The 22034-nt window shown below is 40.4% G+C and overlaps 1 protein-coding gene across 2 annotated transcripts in view; it reads right to left on the minus strand.

Annotated features, from left to right (window-relative positions):
• antxr2a (ANTXR cell adhesion molecule 2a) overlaps nucleotides 1-22034 on the minus strand; it is a 77969-nt gene that overhangs the window by 21184 nt on the left and 34751 nt on the right. For both annotated transcript variants that reach the window (XM_030418159.1, XM_030418160.1), the window contains 4 exons: nucleotides 21806-21856; nucleotides 21051-21140; nucleotides 18946-19116; nucleotides 18168-18248 (listed from right to left, as the gene is read on the minus strand). In XM_030418159.1, coding sequence (XP_030274019.1) covers nucleotides 18168-18248; nucleotides 18946-19116; nucleotides 21051-21140; nucleotides 21806-21856 — 393 coding nt within the window. The remainder of the gene's footprint in view (nucleotides 1-18167; nucleotides 18249-18945; nucleotides 19117-21050; nucleotides 21141-21805; nucleotides 21857-22034) is intronic.

The raw sequence follows: 22034 nt of genomic DNA on the forward strand, positions 1-22034 counted from the left end.
ACGCCTTTAGGTGTAGCGTTGGTTTACTGCAGAGAAAATATCATCAGATCACTCCGTCGGTTTCTAGTCTCCAAACGTCAGCTTCCACATGAGAAAAAGATTTTCCTGTTACTACGCTTTTTGTGATTTAAATCCCTGCACTAACACTGATTGCACTGTTTAATTAAGCAGGTCTTCAAGCTCTGCAGTGGGTCAACAATCATTTCAACTTCTGTTGCTGCCATGAGCGCAAATCTGAGTGGGATTTGCATTATGTTAATTTATTTGCATATGTTGGGAACTACAGACATTCACAGTCGCCTGAAGCCTCATCTCAAACACTCAGTATTAAGTGTAATTATTCACCAGTGTTGGGCGACTCCTTTCTCTACTGCGCTGCATTAAAAAGGCTAATATAACTGCTGTTTTCCTAATGGCGAGGTTGGTGGCCATGTATTTCATTACTATGTGCATACTGGAAGTCTCAGAGGATATTTCACCAGGAGGACCCACATATGATGTTACATTAACTGGCCGAGAGCATTTCGTTGCAAGTTTCCAAGTTTTTTGGGGAGTCAAGCTGTACTGTTAGGGTGACATGCATGCTAATCAGCGTCGCCTCATACTCCAGTCTTTTATTATGCGTTTTCCAACACAGTGTGTCAAGATTATTTCGTTTGAAAGAAAACGCCAGCTGTCATGTTTTATGCATTCGCTTTTCAGTTTAATTTCTCTTTCACGTCGCTGTTGGAATATGCAGCTTGACTTGGGCTTCAGCTCTTATATTTTACAGCGTACAGGTTTCATACATTCACTGCAGATGCTTGGGCCTTGATCGCATGCCAACAGACTAAACCCCATATAACTGTGATGGGATATGACACCAATGTAGCGTCTGGATGGGAGCGTGTTGGGATACAGCTTAATTTCATCTCTATCTAGCTGAAGTGATTATGACAAAAAAGTTCATTTCTTCCTGAATGGGTAAAGCAAATGCTTTTTCTGGGTCAATTATTAATTCAAAAATAATACCTTAAAAACGAAACTGAGAAAGAATACGGAATGACAACAGGTGTGTCTTGACTCCAAATGTATGCTTGTTGTTGTAAAAGGAAACTGAATTGCTGACAAAATGTTTTAATCACAAAGTCTCATTCTGTTTTGTCAGAGCACTAAAACCGATAACTCAATATGGTGAAACTGTTTTACTTTCAAATTCATGGACACTATTCTTGTATAGTGCAATACCTGTACAAGTTGTACAAATATTTCATCAGCCAATTTCTGTGCAAGAGTTCAATATCTTCAAGTGTGACAAAGTCAAATATTACATTGATGAAATAATACAACAGATTTTCAGAGAGCAAAGTACTCTTAACATATTCTTAACATATGATATGTTTCTCTAATATCTGTTTTGTGTCAGAAAATGATTGCATAATGGCTTGTGTATAGAGAAAGAGTGAGTTGAAAAAAACATATTAATCCAAGTAAGGTTAATCCAAGTACTGTGATATCAGCATCAAATTGGAAGCAGTATGCAAATATAATAAATCATATTTTACTGAATTATTGATATAGTAGTTTGTAAAACACAAGCATGGTCATGTTTTTATTTTATTTTAGATGTATTATGCATATACATGCAAGGCTATACTGAATTAGCATTAAACAAAAAAAACAAGTAACACACAATGACTCCCAACAACCATGAATTAAAAAAATGACAAGAGTTTACATCTCGGCTGGTGCTTTGTCAGGTCAAAATGTGTTTTGTCATGTACACTAACAAAATATACCAAACTGTTCTGCTCAAAACATTTTTAATAATAAAACCTGCCTAAATGTCTCCAACAGTTAGAAATGTTTGCTGATCTAGTTCAGGAAATCTCACTTCTAAGATGAAACAAGTTAACACAGTTACAGCTCTGATTGATCATTTATGAGTAATTACGGACTCAATACTGGTAAAACAATTTTTTATAATATCAATATACATATATAGATACATAAGTATAAGAATCCCTGTATGAGTCCTCACACATGCTCTAAAAACTATTTCTTAAAAGCTTAGAAAAATGAGCTTGCGTAACAAAGTTGAATATCTGAATTGTGTAAAATATGATAACGTCATCATGATTTGATTCCGCTGATAGTCAATAAATTACAATACTGGATTATCACCCAGCCATAAGAGTGATCTTACATGTGAGCAGTAGACAGCAGGACTTTCAGATACTGTATGAGAAAATGAACCTATCAGTCAAAGTGCAGGGCAGCAACTCTCACGTACTCGATCTGTCTAATTGACTCAAAAATTCTGCCCTGATATCCCAAAGGCCTCTGGAGCAAAACCTGCACACACACACACACACACACGCACACACACACACACATGAACACACACACATGAACACACACACACAGAGGCCCCCTGTCCCCTTTGCTTTCTCCTCCATAGCCGTGGCTTCATTAGCAGCGGTTTGCATCATCCCCGGTGAAAACGTCACATGTCATCAGTGACTCCATTCTTTATCACTTCCTGCGGTATAGACAGTGTAACCTTCAGAAACCTGCTGCCCACAGTTTTACGTCTTAATTAGGAGCACTGTCACAGGCGCCCAGCGCCCCTCGTCCCGATATGAATGGACAGAGAGGGATGGAGATGGAGAGGGAGTGTGAAAGACGCAGAGGAGGACAAAGTCAGACACGAAGGCAGCAGACAAAGGCGGCGAGAGAGAAGGAAGTAAAAGATGTACAGTGGAGGAAAAGAGACAGGGGCAGGAGTGGAAAGGGTGGAGGGGGGCTAGAGGATGAAGAGATGAGCATGGAACTTGTGACCGTGTGCAATAAAAAGACAGGAGAAAGTAGGTAAAGAATTCTGAGCGAACCAAAGTTTCATCACACAAAACAAATGATAATGCTTAGGCTAAAAGGACAAAAGAATACATCATGTGATGTAGAGAAAACACTTAAAATAATAAAACATATGCGTCTGTGAGATTGGATATTGTTTGAAATGTTATGATACAAAAAAAAACTTAAATTATGGTACAATATTGTGTATCGCACTTTTTAAAATACCAACATGTGTACAATCTTTTAATTTAACAGAAGAAGTTCTAAAAGGTTTAATGCGGTCTAAACACAAGCATCAAAGAATAAACTGTAGAAATTTTTTTTTGCAGAAATTCCATGCCATGTTTTGGTAAATTACAGTTTTCACTTTGTACAACAGGTAGATTTTAGGAACTCATGTTCTGAAAATAGTAAAAAGAAAGATAAATCTGAAACATCTAAAACTAAGCCAAAAACGTCTCCCAGGAACCTTATGGCGCTTTAAAATTGACCACACAGTGTGAGGTTGAAATCAATGGGTATTTTTTAACCATTATGCCCAAATATGATAAAAAGGCCTCCAGTATAATGTCTCTATTTGCTCAGGCTAGTCTGAAAAACATTTCTCTGTGACCAAAAAAATCTTTTTTTTCTTCTCATCTGGAGAAAAAACATTTTCATGATGGTTTTGTCAAAGACAGCAGCAGTCAGCAGGAGAGTACAGAGAGAGAAAAGGAGGAGGAGGATGGTTTTCAGTGGAACTTGTGTTGGCTACTTGCTCGGTGAGAAAGAGTGAAAATCCGGCTTAGTGGCGAAAACACTGGAGACGCTTGTGTCCTCAGTTTGGGGACAGCTGACGGGTTAACACTATTAAGACTGCAGAGAACACAGCACTGAGTGTGCATCTGTGCTCCCAAACAGTGGGATTGAACGCCGCAACCGAGGCGTTCACTCAGTCGCAGATACAGAGACAGACGGACTGCAGAAGCAAAGGGACGACTCAGGAACACAGATTCTTCTTGTTTTTTTTGGTACTACGCTACTCTGATGGCTTTGTCTGTTTTGGAAGTTCATAAGCAAACACAGCTTTAAGATTGTATGTTATGGAAGTAGATCATCACAGTATGCTCTGGTTTAATTAACCTAATACAGTTTTTCCAATCTCATGGCATTTTTTGATATCTGCATTTTTACTGCATGTACAGCTAGAATAAAGTTCACGTTTCTTGATGGCCCCAGGCTTAATATCTGCTTCCGTGGTCCAACAACCAGTGATATAAATAAACAACAAACAGTAAAGGAACAGTCCACTGAAGCTGTACTGGTGAGCTGCTGTACAGCAATGAAAGAATCATTAGAGCACTTAAGCATTAATTAAATCTATATCATCATTACTCAGTGTAATTGAAGGTGAGACAACCTATCAATTGTAAAAGATCACACTGTCATTAAGGTTAATAAGCTGTTTTATAAACTATCGTCATTAACATCAGATACATCTATTATAATGATAAACGACATATTGATAAAATAGGTGGTAAAAATTGGCGTCCTCTTCCAAGATGGTGGCACGGACGAGGTGAGACAAATGAGACGGGGAGGCGAGCGAATCAAAGTCTGATCAAGATGAATTCTTAATTCTGCACTTTATTGTCGGAAAAAAAGAGACGACAACTACATCTGGAACCCCTTGAAGGATGTTTTCAATTAGCCGCTGTGCCGTTTTGCCAACTATTGTCACATCTGCATCTTTTCTCTCAATCAATTATGAAACACTGTAATTTATTCATGGGATACTCAGGCTCTAGTTGTGAGAATGTATGACGAATTCGACAACTGGACTGACAGAAAAAAAGAAAAAAAAAAGGAAAAGCTTTCAGCAGCGTCCTTAAAGAAGACATCTGTTTAAATCATAGGAGATGCAGTGAAAACTTGCATAAAGATTTTTTTTTCAGTAAATAAAACCCTTCTAAATGCGTGAGTGCACAGCTGCTGGTGCATTTTTAACTGCATGGATGTCTGAAAGCCTGGAGTTTGATTTTTTTTTAGCCACATTCAGGACATTACAAGAAAATACTAAGGTGATCTTCATTCATTTTGTTTAGAGTAACATACATGATTAGTGTAACTGCAGACAGACAGACCTGCTGCAAAATCATGTGTCGAAAAAAAACAAAAAAAACAAAAACATGATTGACGCAAGTAAATCTCAGCAGAGGTCACTTAACAGAAAATTTTAATCAGTGTCAAATACGAATTAAAACGTCTTCAAGTGGGTGTTGAGCTTACAGTTTAGGATGAAAGAGTTCAGGCCATTTGCATGCTTAAGCTCATTAGCATAATTAAGCTCATGTTTAAAAAATGGCAAAGGCCTGGCGTTGAAGGAGTTAACGAGGTGGAGCCGGTAATTGGACGAGGAGTGACCCTTTAACAGCCGGTGATGGGGGCGCGGCTAATTCACTTAAATGGTCACCGGAGGCCGATGAAAACAGGGACGATGAGCATCTTGTGTTGCCTTACTGTTAATAAAAAGAACCAAACAAACAAAAAAAAAGAAAAACAAATAAATAACCAGATGTGGGAGGCTGGCGTATGAAACATCTGCGAGCTCAGCTTTATCAAGACGGATGTCAAAGTTTGTTTGATTTCAAATGTGGCTTTATCATCAAATTCCTTTTCACGCATCTTTGCCTGTTTTCATTTATGGATACTCGTCAATTCTGAACAAATAAAAGTCAGTATCCAACTCTCTGAGCAGATGCAGTGATGTTGTGAATAACAAAAGCCATGCTAGACCTCAGCACAAGTTACATATTGATCAGTTCAGAGGCGTCGGGTGATTCTGTGTTAACATGTGATCTTTAGGTGTTACTGAGTTTAGTTTTGCTCATCAGTTCCAAAACAATATTAACATCAGGGGCTACTTGCCCTTGTAACATAAAGTATGTACATCTAACAGGTCCGCGTTTAACGATCGACTTAGTGAAAAAACATTTTGAGCGGAGATAATCTTGGAAATATCTTGGCGCACTGTTTAGTAGGACAAAGCCGTATTTCCTGCAGTGTTTAATGGATTAACATCCCATGAATGAATACTTTTATTAATATAAAAAGCTTTTGATAAAAAAAAGGAGAACAGGCATCGTTTCTTGTTGTATATTTAATGTGTGTGGCTTTTTCCAACTGCTATCTTTTGCAGAAACTGAACTGATCATCAGACAAGACGCATTAACATACAAACGTAGGTGGCTTACCACCTCAGACCAACTCTTTCCACATGTAGACCCTGTGCGCTATAACTGAACTATAGCAAACACATGCTGGAATTACAGCCCAGAAATATATTATTATCAGATATCAATGAGCATTTAAATATAAGTTAGTGGTTTATTGAATCATATTTGAAGTCTTGATCTTGAGTGTGATACCTATACAGGGTCCCATATGTCTGGTATAAGTATAATAATGGAGATATAATTACAGTATGTGTTAGGCATCCTTCACTTGCTGTGCAGTGATACATCAGTGGCTGAAATATTCAAATTAAAATCGTAACACAGAAGTATAGCCATATAGATCAGGCCTTGTGCAATCTTTGGCTTTGGTTCTTCAAGGAATTATTCAACTTTCAGAGAACGATTTGACCTGTAGGACTTTTATCAAGCTTTAGTGGAGCAACAGGACAACAGCAGACAGAGAGGGACAGGGGAGCAAAGAGGACGGGGAGGAGGAGGAGAGGGAGGGACGGTCATGAGGACTAGAGTCAGGCCTGCAAACCAATGAATAGAGCCACATTAGTGACACTTCACTGCTCTCTATTCACAGTGGAGGAGAGAGCCTCAGTGTTCAGGGTGTTTTCAGGAAGCTACTCATTTTGTTTTCTCGCCAAAACAGATAAAAAATAAACACAACAACATTCATTATAAGCCTTCAGGACAGTGTTTTGCCAGTGAAATCAGATTTTGACAAGAAAAGATAAATCCATGTGACGAGGACAGAGAGAATTATAGAGACTTATTGAGAGGGTAATACTAGCCTAAACTAATACAACATCATCAATGATGGCAAAGCTTGAGGATCAAACCAGTATTTAAAAAAACTTCTAAACAGTCAGATTGTACATTCGGTATGAGAATTACCATCTGAGGCACATGTTTACATGTTTATTCATGGTGTACGTCTGTTATCAAACATTTTAGATCATATAAAATGTAGCTTCATGCGAGAGCCCTTCACTACATATTAGCCGGCACCGTCACACCGCTACATTTATGTATACAAAATACGAGCAGGCTAATTGAATATTCACTGTGAACATATTCCCTACATAACATTACTCCCCGCTTCCATCTTTTTAAAAATTCAAATCGATGGGAGGAGAGGAGGGGAGCATTAGAATACATTACTGCATGTATGTGTTATCCCTCCCACCCCCTGCCTCCCCTCCTTCTCCTCCCTCCTCTATATGTCTGTCAGGAGGTGAGCCGAAGACGATGAGGAGGAGGAGGAGGAGGGCAAAGTGCACGCGACGGAGCGGGCCTCGGCAAAGCTGACGTTAACAATAATGTAATTTAATTAAAGCCAAGATCCCAGCGGTCCTCGCCAAACGACGGGGCTTTTGATTTTAATAGGTGATGAAGAAAAGGCTCAGCGCACGGCGACGCCGCCACCGCTCCAACCAGTCTGAGGGGTTCTGGGAAAAAAAGCACCGGCAGGACATCAGTTTAGATCGTATCAGGCAAGGGGTGGGGGGGGGGCAGTGGGTGCAGGTACCAGCCCCGGCCACCCAAATACAACAACACCGATCAGCTAATGGAGAGGAAAAGGGGAGACCTCCAACACAGGCGGTACGGGACTGGACAGTGCCAAAAACAACATCAAGGACAACAACACCGGAAAATACTTGATTGAATCGCAAAATTCTTTTGTAACCGCAGCGTATAAAGCTTTGTTAGAGTGGATTTCACTGCAGAATGAGCTTTAAAGGAAAGAGAAAAACAAGAGCTAATCCAAAACTGACCGAGAAGAGATCAGAGTCACAGTCTTCACATGCAGATAAATGACATTAAATCTGGAAGGATATTAAAATATCTAAACAACAGCTTGCTGTGGTTTAGTTTTTTTTTTCTTTTTTTTTTCGTTTCTGGGTGACATGTTGCTTAAGAAACTGTTTTCCTTAGCTGTTTTTTTCTGTTGTTGCTAGGAATCCATCTCTATAATAATATCATTATTATCATTTATTTTTAAACCAACATAAAAGCTTGGTAAGAAAATAATCTGTTTTTCTTCTTTTTTGTCTCTATTTAATGACCTCACAAACACTTGAAGCCTGGGTTGTAAAAATATATACAAATGCGTGAGTGTGTTTTCAATGTATACAGATACATATGAGCTAAAGGACCTCCATACATGTGTTTCAGAAATACACATTCCGTAAAACAAGCTGCTTTTTAAAATCATTCTTAAAAATTCTATCAAATTTGACTGAATTCTGAAATCAAAATGTTTAAAATGGTCATTACAGAAGGTTTTTTAAAGTGAAAAAGACATGTGATGCCACAAATCCAAGACTAACATGCTGAGAAATTTGGTAGAACTAGAGGGGATTTGGTCCTGATGCCTCACTGATTGTTTTCTCATTATTTCTCTCTTTTTCCCACATTAGGCTACTTTTCACTTTTTCTCCTCCAACCTGCCGCCACCAACAACAATTAGCGTCCTTTTTCCTGGTCCAAGAAACACACACACAGACACACATGGGGAGGGTCCCCTTATTGGTAATCCTGTTACCAGCCAGGTCCCAGCCTGGACTTGCCGTGCGGGGGCACGGACGAAGAGGGGAGGAGGGGACATGGGGGGATTAACATGGTGGTCATTATCAAATTTACAACCAGTCACACAGACATCTGCCCTACTTTTCCTCGGTTAATGTAAAAAGAACTAATCTGGTTAAGAGAGCACGGGCACGGCTCATAAATCGGCGGCACTCTCCGCCATAGTTAAAGCTGTCACTTCTCTTGTGGGGGGAGCGGTGGCTGAATGGAGCTGTCAGCTGACTACTTGTTAGGGCTAACAAGGCCGTCCACTGATAGGACTAATGAGGCCCAGGGCTCACCGCTACCCCACAAAGCCCACCGCCACCACCAGTACTACTGCTTCTGTATTATGTGCTATATAATGCATAAAGAGCTCCAAGGTGCGGGAGAGAACACAGATCAATCTTGATTTTTAGTGACAACTGCTAAAAAAAATGTTTTGTACCTTGAAACAACAAAATAAAATAGATCCCTGCACTACATGTAGTCTCAGAAAGACAGCCATATCAAAATACTGTTAAAAAAAAAAAAAAAGGAAACTACAATATATTTTAACTAGATTCTTGACCGCTAAACATATTGATATGCGATTAAATCTGCAATTAAACTGTTTTAGTTTCTCATCAGATCATTATTTTTGTTTTAAATGTTTTCCTTGATGTTATCAGTATGCCTGAACATTAAGGCTGAATAGTACATTCATGGCTCTAAATACCTCCCTAGTGTTTACTTAACTCTACTGATTTCCTTAAATTGATGTATATCAGGTTCATAATTCAGCAGTTTAAATTAGCATCTTGAAAATCATCAGACAATCCAGGGGTCAAATGACCATATAATTAAACTGACAAGATATTTCTTTGAAATCATTCACTTGCTCTTGGGTTTACAAACTCTTGAGGAATTCCGTTCTGGTTATGGAGTGACGAATCCCTACAGGTGTCCTGGAATTGTTATATTTGACAGTTGTGGCCAGCTATCGACCCTGTTTGTCCATCTCTGTCCAACATCTGGGTATAACCCCGACAACACACAGGCAGTGTAACAAAGAAGCTAAAAAACACTAAATAAATTCCTCCCCCCTTCACCACGGAGAGATACTATAAATGTGATGTTGGTTGTTGGGGGTTAAATGTCAAGCCTGAGTAACATCTGATTGTTATTTTGAGCTTTGTTTTTCAGAGTCAACTCAAGCCTTTTACGATGAAGCCTCGTCTCTTCGCCCAACGCTTCATTATTTGTGACGCTCTGGTTTAATTCCAATTACCCTTGTTAATTAGGAAATCTCATGCTCTCTGATCTAGGGGTTCGTTTCAACTTAATGTCATTTGCCAGGTTGTTTACTTTCGATTAAAGCCTTTTATTGTGAAATTAAGTGTTACATTTGTTACAGCGAGGTATTTATCTGTGCGATGGTAAACATCCTGACTGATGATAACATGTAGGAGTCCTCCCGCATGCATTACTCTGTTTATTCTGCATTAGTGCTGCTGTCAACTCTTTCTTCAGGCATATATTATAACCCAATTAGCATATTGTCTTATCAGATGTTTAGTTACCAAATTTTTCCTTTCAGCGGCTGTGGAGAGCAAAACGTGGGCCTTTGCAATGTTGAAAACCTTCAAGAATGTGTCATCTTTTGGCTCTTCTCGGGCATTTATTTTAACACCGAACAATACAGTTTGACGGCTTTTATTAGCTTCAAGAAAGATGTTCTCACCATATTCAGTGTGGCATTGTAATGTAATGAGATAAAAGCAACAAACGGGAAGCGTGAAAGGATGAGTATGTGTGCATCTGTTTACGTTTTTTTGAACAATACAGTGCAAATGTTTGCTCTGCTTTACATACAGAAGATGCAAAGAAAGAAGCTGCTAAATACATCCTTGATATACAAGACTGATCAAACAGTCTGTTGAATGAATTCCACCACCGAGCACAGTGTAAAATGTTCAATGTCATCTATTCCCAGTGTCTTTTAGGATTCTGCGGCATTCAAAACTCTTATATCTAAATAGGTCATTGTGTACCTCCCAGGCCATAAGCAGCCGGCCTGATTTCCTGTGAGGCAGCCATTTCCTCCCTTGGATCATTTCCATGTGACCAGCCTGCCCAGTACATACTGATACACCAGTACAACCAGTATGGCAGCCAGTTTACTGCTGATCCTATGGCATGGCTATCGTCCAATATCTAAATCTGTATTTAAGTCTGATTCAGTGGTGTAGTGAGTTGGGTTTATCTGGTCTTCTACTGATGATATTGTAATTACTCATCCAGCATGTTTCTATGTCAACAGATCAGTAACAGTTTGCTCTTTGAACAGCTGATATGCTTCTTTCCTAAAAATCCAACAACTACAGTATATATATATATATACATATATATATATACATATATATATATATATATATATATATATATATATATATATATATATATATATATATATATATATATATAACCCCAAATTGGGACATTCTTTTTTCCACTCACATTAAACACAGGCGCACACACACACACACACACACACACACACACACACACACACGCGCAGTGTAGAGGAGATGAGTGAAGGGGCTGCCACACATGCTACAGCGCCCAACGAGCAGTGTTAGGGGTCAATTCCTTGCTCAAGGACACCTCAGCAATGCCCAGGATGTGAACTAGAATTCTCCAACTGCCAGTCCACATCATACTTTTTGGCCCGAGTGGGACTTGAACAGGCGAGTTCAGTTTCAGTTTCAGGGTTCAGTATAGTTTTTATCTTTTATTTTCAGTTTTTTTCTTAATGTGATATTGCACAAATCAAAATTCAACAATATGTCTCAATTAGCAAAGCCATATAAAGAGCAGCTACAATGTATACCAAAAAAACAGCAAATACGCAACTATCATGGACATAGTGAAAAAAACAACACATAAATGTAAAGTTGCTGTTTGACAGCTGACTTAAAATGTAAGGTGTCCGAGTGTAGTTTGACACATCACAGGAAATGTATCAATCTGGTCTACTTTTGCAAAATCAAAACAGATGACATAAATTATATAAACTAAGACATATAAACTAAAACATACTAGAACACAGGAGATGACTGTAGAAACGACTTTACGTATGTATTACAAACTCAAACAGAAATAAATTAATAAACAGAAGAAGTCTAAAATTATGCCTTGCTGTTGAATAATGGTAAATAGCATCATTAAGCAGACACATGTTCTATGGTACAAAATCCGTGGTCAAGCTCTTGAAAAACTACATTTCCCATAATCCTCATCAGTTCTTGCTACAAAAATGACGATCAGACCAAAGCTTTTTTTTTTGTGGCATTTCTGAAGATGATAAACATATTGGAAATTATTTTTTCCCCCTTCAGCCACTCAGTCCTCTGCCATCTGCCATTGAGAGAAACTCTGAGAGAAACTTGAGCTCCATTTGCGCTGGAAGAACATTTCCCACAAAATGTGACCCAGTGGCTCACAATGTAAAAATGCAGTGTGGAGGCCAGAGGGACGCTGCCAATCCTCTCAGACACGGTCTTGTTTGTTTACAGTAATTATAGTCATGTCTCAAAATGAATGTGGCAATTACTGATGACTTACTGATGTTAAAATGCGACATGTTGCACCTTCATGCCAGTCAAATATTGAAACTGAAAGGCAAATATCTTTCAGTCTAATGTTTCGCTTGGCTCTATTTCCATGCAAACAGTCACCTCACCACCTCGCAGCATCCTAATTGAGCCCCGAGAAACCGGCAGGCACCACACCGAGTTGCTGAGGAAGGGAGGAAATAAACCAGAGCATGTATTGCTGTGACCTCCAAGGACAGCTCTGCCATGCCATGCCATGCCATGCCATGCCATGCCGTGAGATGCCAGGCTACGCCAGGCAACCAGACTGTCACCTCTACCCTCTGTGGCCCTCGGCTTATGCCAGCCTTGTCCTCCTCCTCTTTTTTTTTTCTTTTTTACACCTCATATTACATCCATCCTTTTCTCTCTCTTGCCCATTCTCTCTCTCTGTCTCTCCTCCCTCCATCTGATGGGACTCTTCCAGAACAGGTCCGTGGAGTCCCTCCGCTCACAGCCACTTAATTAAAGGCTCCCACAGCACAGTCGACAACGTGACCGACGGCTGTTAAATTAAGACGCTGTCGCAGCCGGGGCACCAAGCGCTGGCAGGGTGAAGGAAAGATAAACCAGCTGAGCAAAGAGACACAGTGAGGTGGGCGGCTGCCTCTTTTACTCACATGTGTTCCTTAACTGTACAATTTGTTGGAGGCCTTTAGGGGGGCAATTCTACGGTCTTAATCTTTAATCCAGTTAAGAGCTCTAATGATTAATCAGTTGTCAACTGTCAAATTATTGGCCAACAATATTGACAACTGATTTATTGAGAAAAGGTTAATAAATCTTAACATTTTCTAGTTCCTTTACACCTCTATGACAGTAGAGACAGCTATCTTTGGTCTTTTGGGAACATTCGCGTTATTTCTGTCATTTTATAGACAATTTAAGGATGGATCGAGAAAACATTCAACGGAAATCACTGAAAATAATTGTCAGTCGCAGCCTCACAAAGAAATTATGTATTTGTAAATTTGCCCTATTATAAAGTAGAATTTTTCCTACTTAGTTAATAGTATAATATCACATGTGATAGAGAGGACAAAAGAAAAATGAGAATTACAAAAAGAGGTGGAAGTATTTCCTTTTTCGGTTTGTTTGAAAGTTTGCAAAGGATGTTCTGAAATGACGTTTGAGATCTCTAGCACTGTCCAAGCTGCTAGTGGGAGGATGACACATGCTTCTGTTTTTCTTCTGCGTTCACACCCAGAGGGGTCACCTCATTACTACTTTTTATCTAAAAATTACAAGACTCAAAAAGGAGCAGCCCCCCCTGCAAAACTATGTTTGAAAGTGTATTTTATAAAATCAACAGCAAATATGCTCCAGCAGTAGTAAAAAAGTCCATTAGATAATACCATTAACCTCCGCACACACCAGCATACTCAGCCCACACGTCCCCCTGGTGAGGAACAGATGAGAGCAAGAGGAACAAATGGAAATCCAACTGGAAATCCACACAGACTCAGAACAACTCGAACGCCTGCTCTCTGTTTTTGGCTTGCCTACTCCTGTGTGTCTTTTCCTGTAGGCGGACACAGAGGGTTTAATGTATGGTGATGCATCATTCATTGCACACCTTGTTTGGACATTTTTTGGACAGCTGCTTTTAGAACACAATACTTAGAGTGTAAAGGTTGGGGGGGGGGGGGGGGGGGATTCTGAGAGGAAAAAAAAACCACACATGTATCATGCACACCACCGCCTCTTCAAAAAGAGCCTGAGTGAGAACCAGAATAAGGCCAACCTCCCTCTCTGTCTCTCTCTGCCACCTTCCTCTACCTGCTGTCCCCAGTCGATCCCCGGCAAAACTTGGCGGCAGATGTTGCTGTGCTAAGTTGGCTCTGAAGTGCCTCCCCGGCTCCCCTGTCTCACCGACAACACAGTCAAACCACATTAGATCTCTTTATTTGTGCCTGGGGCAAGTTCGGCGCTGCAGCTGTGTCCACCCCCGCTCTACCTTTGGTGTTGAAGGCCCGCCGGCGCTAAATGTGAGACCACAAAAAAAAAAAGGAAAAAGAGAGAGAGAGGAAAAAAAAACTGTTTCACTCTCATTTTCTGTCTCTCTGCCTCTCTTCTGCATCTGCTGACAATCCAGCAGTCTGGCTCCGGGCGGCAGCACTGAGGAAGAGGGGGGGCGGGAGGGGTAGGATGGAAGCTCAGCAAGGAGAGGGTGAGGGTGAGGGGGTGGCATGGACACCAGGGTCCCTGTGCTGAACAGATGTCTGCAACAACCTGCTTCCTTACACCTGTACGAGTCCTTGTAACCCCGCGGATGCAGCCTGCTGAAAAATTCATGACCCTGGAGGTTTCCTGTCCGCCATCAAAGACCGCTGCCCTCCCTCCCCATCTCCCTCGCTGCCTCGCCTCCCCTCCCTCCGCTGCTTCTCTCCTCTCTCCTCGCTCTTCTCCACACCACCGTTGCCCACTCTGCCATCTACACCTAACCTCCCACCGGACAGTTCAGACTCCTCTCACTTTGATCAAGTCAAGTTTATCTGTTCAGCAAATTATCACACGCGTGTCTCATTGAGGGGCAGGCTGGAGAGGGCCAACAACAGTAGCCGAAGTTACCGAATCAACATGAGCTCTTAAGAAGACAAGGAACAATAATAACAAAAGAAAAAGAAATATGACAAAAGGATATATGAACAACACTGTCAGCTACACACAGTTGAACAGTTGGATGCAAATGTTGTAAATCAAAGATTTAACAGTCTAGGAAAAACTGGATTCAGGGATCAGGTCCAAGTAAAAAAACTACTCCAGTAAAATGTGTCCAATCTAACACCAGTTACTGTATATGATATTGTTAGTACATGGAAACTGTGCCCTAAGCCACTAAAAAGAGAACACATGCCGGAAATACAATATAACACTTAAATAGCTTGGTAAAGTTGACAATATGTCATGAGACAGTTGTCTTTTATTTTCCACAGTCCAAATTAAAGACTTCTTTTCTTGGACAATAAAACGACAGACCTGCATCAGTCAGTTGGATTTATAAACCGATGTCTGAAGTTTCCATATATCCTAGTCGTTGATACTGTACATATACCTGACGAGCCACCTTCACCACTAATATTGATTCTATTGGCCGTTAAAATAAAAAATCTACTACTGTCTGGAATTTGTAAAGAAATCTTGGTTGATTGATTAAGATAGATTAATATGATTAATAATATACACTGAAGCAGTCACTGAATTATTGAATGTATTTCAATAATTGTATGTAAAGGTGTGAGTTTAATTGCTGTTGACAGGATCGGCTTAGTGAAAACTTAACAGTACATATTGGTAGAGTTGTTACTCTTTTGAAAAGTATTGAAATTACTTAAATCAGAATGAATCAATTTAAATCAGTATAACAGTACAGTTAATCCCATTTCTAGTTAATTAGTTGAATTCATCGAATTAAAAAGTAAATAAATTGGATTATATCATAACTTAAATGTTTATAAAAATAAATTGCTTTGTTCATTGTGACTCCAGGAAGGCAGGAAACATCATTACCCACTTAAAAATAAATGCTTTCTGTTTTCATCAATATTCATTTTCCATTCACTGTCGACTACTGCTCAGTTAAGATGTAACTTCAAACAAACACAGCCTCCGTGGCCTCCTGTTTGATTCTCTCCTGTGTCCACTCTGTACAGTCTTGATCAAAGACTTAAAAAGTGGGGTTTGGCTCAGTGGTCGGCATGTAAATGAAGTGTGCCAGCGGTGCCAGGGACTCCACTGGCAGTTTTTTCTTCCAAGTCCTTTTCCTCCATGCCTATCCTACGAGCTTTGACAGGACTGGTGTACTCACCGGTGGGCTTCACTCTCTGTTTTCTACACTTCCAAACTGTTTGCTCGGAGCAACTGAGGTGACCTCTTGTGTGGGAACATCTATCATCTGTCCCACAGTGGGAGCTGGAGCCATGATGTTTCCACATTCTGCCTTTTTCTGCTTACAACTCAGACAGTTGGATGAATATTGGGCAGGGGAATTGTTGTCATTTCTACACGAAAACAGCAGCCCTTTCAAGGAATGTACCACAGGAAAATATGCATGTTTGGTCGGCATATTAAAACCCTGGCCACATCATAACACAACAAAAACAGCAGCAGCCCAATTAACAAATTGTTAACAATTAGTCATGGCAGTGAAACAAATTCATATCATACTTGAGTCATTTTTCCACTACAAAGAGTAGTTTCAAATCTATTGATCAGTTTAGAAACACTAAAAAATGACTGGCCTGCACTGATTTGATTTGTACCAAAAAAGATAACAAGGTTACAGTAAAAGCTGTTGTAGGAACTTCAGTTGTTGAAATGCATTCACTGAAGATATGTTCAAACATTAGTTATATGCTACCTAGACATATATATATATATATATATATATATATATATATATATATATATATATATATATATATATATATATATACACACACACAAATATATATATATACAAAACAATCAATCTATTTGGATATCAGGACATCCTCTGACCTTCAATCATAGGTCAGAGGATGATGCAGGTTTTTATGGAGCATCTTTTGGCATTCTGAGCTCTGCTAAACAGCACTGTGACACCCTGAGTAGCAACTGGCAGGCTCACAGCTGGCCCACTAGCTGTTTTTTTCCATGTTCTTCAGAGCAGCAAACGTTATTCCACTCGAGATGATGCAGTCTGACATCATTCTGTGAACCATTAAAAAACTCTTATGGTTCCTGCTCTGAGTGCGCTGTGAAGAGGAAGAGGGTCAGAAGTGCACACCACAGTGGATAAAGTTGACTGTATAGTGCCTGTGATATTTTGCTTCATTCACAAAGAGAACATTTTTCAGTGAATCAGTTGTTGGCCTTCTTTCAGCTTCAAATGTGATTTATGCCTTTGGATGACTTCATAAAAAGGGCTAATTACCTTGTAATGTTCAAAAAAGTGCTGTACGCAGAATTACAGTGAGACATCGACACTGCTTACTGTATAAATGTTTGTCTGGTCAAGAAAAAAGATTCTTAAATGCTCCATTACTCTACACCAGTCTGCAAACTGATTCTACTCTACTAGATCAGACATATATCTCAGTGTCAACAGCAGATGGTGCGGTTTGTTGGATTGACTGCTGCTTTATAGATCTAACAACATATCACAACATCTGGTTAACTCGGACATGCTGGCGGTTTGTGAGCGGCGTGCTCTCTTAACCGCCTGCGGGGTGTCAGGTTTCAGTGCGTCGGTTAGTGGAGCTGATGTGTTTCCCCCTCTCCAACTGAGGTTGAGAGAAGTTCAGAGTGTGACCATATTAGGTTGTCCCTGTCGTGCTCCCTTCTGTGAGCCTTTGCAGCTGCAGCTCGCATCAGCTTGATTAGTTAACAACAACACAATGCTAAAGTTGTGCCAGCAGCTTCCTCTGCTTTGAGGCAGACACAGATTGTTGAACCTCCACGGCTGCAATAAAACAGGGAGCTCTTAACTGTAGTTATGATGACTCAAAAGATTCAGGGGGACAAAAAGTACCCAAATAAGTCTTGCTTTTATGATAGTCAAAAAAGAAGACCATCCATACTGCTGACTGATGCAAGAAATTCTCTACTTATATCCATGAACACAATAAACAGCACAGATGACAACAGATGAGACTTTGACTCACTCCCTTCTGGCTTTAGGTTTGTGCAACTAAAAATCCTTGACACTTTAATGCTGATTTACTGTATCCCCCACACACACGCCCTTCAGATAACCACCCACATACACTCCACTCTTTATCTAATCTTGCATGTCTCCGCATATTTTCTTCATCGTGGGTATAGTTTGTATTTAAGGGTGAACTGTGAATAAACTGGGGGGTTCCACGGGGGAACAAAAGTATCAAGAGCGGGAAAATGTTGGTTCTTTTTACTGACTTACCTTGTCGTCAGATGTTGGTCGCATGAGGGAAACTCTGTCATACTGCCGCCTCATAAGAGCCCACAAAGCGTCCAGACGACCCTGACAAAACAGAGAAAATGGGTCTTAAGTCCAGCAATGTGTTTGGTCAGTTTTTTTGTGGACACGGTGAGAAAAATAAAATATGTAAAATCTAGAATTTGACAAAACACGAAAAGAAACTTGAGCACTAAAGGTATTTTTTTACTCTGTTACAGAAGCTTTCAAGGAGCTTTTAAACACACCAAATTCCTTTTTTTCAGCTGGTCTTGATCTTCAGGATGATCTTAGGGTTAAGATCACTTGATCATTTGACTGAAATTTAGCACTTAGATTACATGACTCCTGAGCTAACTTAATTTGATGAATGAAGACAGTGAGAGGCTGTTAAAAGCTATAAAGAGCTGGCGAGTGTGTCTTTATTAGTATCTGAGGGTAAATTTGTTGTGCAGATGGGAGATTCAGAATTAAAGGGTTAAAAACAGATTTGGATATAGAGTCAAAGCACATCAAACAAAATACATTAAAAACATGAGACACCAATGAAGAAGATCGTAACAAGTGCATCTACACACATACACACTCAAAAGCTTTAAGTGTTGTGTATGGGTGAAGTCGGCCTTTGACATCAGATGATTTTGCAATATAAACTAAATAAAAAGCATCATTGATTAGAGGGAAGAGAAGTGAATAAGATTTATGCTGAAAGACATGTTCAGTAACATCAGTGGCAGATGCATGTACAATATGTGGCACTCACCTTAATGGGAGTGTACCATTTGTTCTCGTTTCGATGGTAGGTCGGGGCAGCCTTGGGGGTGGGACGTTTGATCATTGGCTCCGCATCTTCTTCTGGTACTGACACTACAGCGTTCTTGGCTTTCTCCAGCCTGGCTCCCTCCTCAGTCGAACCTTTCTCACCCCAGCGTACCTGCACAGGTATAGAAATATTGGGGGATGGGCAAGACACAGATTTCTAAAAAAAAGGAACTGAAAGTGCAGATATGGTATGATATGGACATGATATATATCGAGTGGACCAAAGAAAGTCTAGTGGCTACTTTGTGGAAGCTGACTGGAATCAACACTTTAGAAAAAAAAAATCTTACTCTTAGTACTTAAAATGGAAAAACAGCATCCTATACTTCCCATAACGCCCCTTCAGAGTGTCCTTTTATTAGACTCAAGCTGCTTCATCACGGCCATGTCTTTAAACTCCACAAACCCAATTCGTTACAGTTCTGTTATAAATTTGCCAAGCCCAGTATGAGATTAACTTGATGACATCATTCTAACATAATGGATGGGATTTTATCAGTATGTTCATACATTAAGTAGTAGTGAGTCTGAATAGATAATAAAATGAAGAATTTGTTGCAGTCGTTGATATAAGCCATAACCGAAGATCAAAATCTGTCGTGTTCTTCATAAACTACTAACTGTGATCCATAACAGCCAACAAGCAGACAGGAGAGCCCACAGAAGCTTTTAGACATGGAGGAGCTAACCTGTACAGGTAGGAAGGACATTATGATAGTCTGAAGGGAGTTGCACAACAGCTATCACTATCAGTGTATTCATAAGAAAAGGAAATGACCTGAAAACCTGTTTTTGCTTTTATTAATAAGCACATTTACATGTGGTATAATGTGTTATTGTGTGTGTGAGAAACAGCGTGTGAATGTAGGCCTGTGTGTTAGTTAAGCTGTCCTGCTTTTTAATTGAATTCATCACATCTGTTGCAAGGAGGAGATAAAAAATCCACCGTCACATGAATGGGGAGAGGTGATTAATTAGCGACACAGTTTTCAAGCTGTAGGTTAAGCCGTGACAATATAGAACAGCTTTTCAGAATCATCTCTGGGATACATCCCTGGCCTGCCGCATCAAGAAAAGAGAGGGCCGCAATGAATAAAAGATACGTTGTCACCTCAGCCGGCTCAATATGCGCTTGAAATATTGGCAGCGGCAAAGCAATGGAGGTGGAGGTGGTTTTCTCAGTGTGGCATCTTAAATGTGGATACAGAGGAAAGGGCAGGCTGATCTTAACAAGCACCTCATCCTCCATCCGCAGGGGGAAGCTTTAGAAGTGGAGACGGCCTGTCGGTGGGAATCAACCTGCTGCAGGAAGAAGAGAGCAGCAGGACAGCCGCACTCGCAGCTCGCCAACACTCGTGGGAAGGAAGTCAAGAGGTACGAGCTCCCTGATGATGCTGGGAAATCCCTGCAATGCCACTAACTTCCTCGGGGCTGAGAAGCGGTAGGGGGTACAACAGCGAGGGGGGAGGTGGGGAGCTTTCCTTTAAACCTGGATTCCCAGTGGAAGGAGGCGGACAACAAAGGGGCTGCCAAGGTTTGGGAGTTGAGAAGGGGGGAGGTGGCGAGGAGAGGTGGGTGAGGTGGATATGTCAAGTTGACAGCAGCACTCAATCTTTCATTCTGGCAATGACTTGATCCAATCAGGGCCGCACAGCCAAGGACGAGATGGCAGGGCCTGTCATGTCGGAGGCATCAGCGGACTGACGAGGACAGCGGCCTCGTCAGTCCCTCCTCCTGCTGCCTGTGTAACTTGACAAACTTGTGGCTTGTAGAAAAGACTGAATGTCAGCAGTTTTTTTCCTCAACATGATGCTGGTTTACTGGATAACAGCTGTCACATATGCGTCACTTCCTGCCGTCTAGGATCGTGGAGTTCTTTTTCACTGCCTAGGTAAGAAGGAGTGCCCTAGGGTATTAAATATGCTGCTGAAATCAATTTATATCGAGAGAACTTCAAGGAGATTCATGTGTCAAAAGTAATGGAAGCGATATGGCTGTAGTGAAAGTGTGTCATTCATGATTGGGGGGTGATGGTTAGGCTCTGACCTCCATACGTTTGATCCCTCCAGCTCCTCTTCCTCCGTAGTAGGAGGCATCCACAGTGGGCCACTTCTTCTTTGGCAGCTGCTCTGGCTCCTTAAAAAGACAGGACAATTAAGACACTCACACTCATTAATAGCAGAAGATGTGTTTGCAGTTGGTAAACATGCAAAAAAGTATTCTTTTAATGTCTATAAACGGCTGCATAGACAAAAGGTAATAAAGGACTGCTACTTTCTTTCAGTCCCATTTATCACAATTTGAAAGCACTTCTCAACAGGAAAAGATCATTTATATAATTTTCTCATAATGGAAGAAATACCTAGTATCCTTTTTTCTGCTAAAGACGTCATTTTTTTTTACATGGTTCAATGAATTTCAGGGATATGGTCAACAGTATAATTAGTCGATTTCCTCCAATTATGTTGTTGAGTAATCATCTGCAGATTAATCTAGTCTTGCAGTGAAAACTCTTAAATCTAGTGATTGTTGAAGACCAAAACCCGTTTTTCTGCATATTTTGGTGACAGAGAATGAATCAAATTTTAGGATGAGATGATATCGTTTTCCAGAAATGGCTTATCCAACAGTAAATAATTGTAAAAAAACCCAAAACAAATCAGCTCAAGTTTTTGCAGCACAAACTGCTCAGCTTGTTTCTTTCTGGATGCCGGATGGTACACACATTTTAAAACTTTCATCATCAATGGCATCAACTGAAATATTCTGGCACTGTAACAACACTATCGTGATGTACTCACAGGTGGTGGTGGACGGGAAGGTGGAGGAGGTGGCGGCGGGTCTTTGATGACCTGGATAAACAGAAAAAAAGCAAAAGAGCGTCAGCACAAGTCCATCAGGGGACACAATACAGACACGCACAAACACACATGCTCAAACCTTGTCAAGACAAGCGTGGACAAGGCTGACGGAGGCGATTCGTGACAGGTGACTGAGTCAAACAGAGACGTCCCTCAGCGCATCACACGG

Source organism: Sparus aurata, chromosome 5 (assembly GCF_900880675.1).
Source record: "Sparus aurata chromosome 5, fSpaAur1.1, whole genome shotgun sequence".
Classification (NCBI taxonomy): domain Eukaryota; kingdom Metazoa; phylum Chordata; class Actinopteri; order Spariformes; family Sparidae; genus Sparus; species Sparus aurata.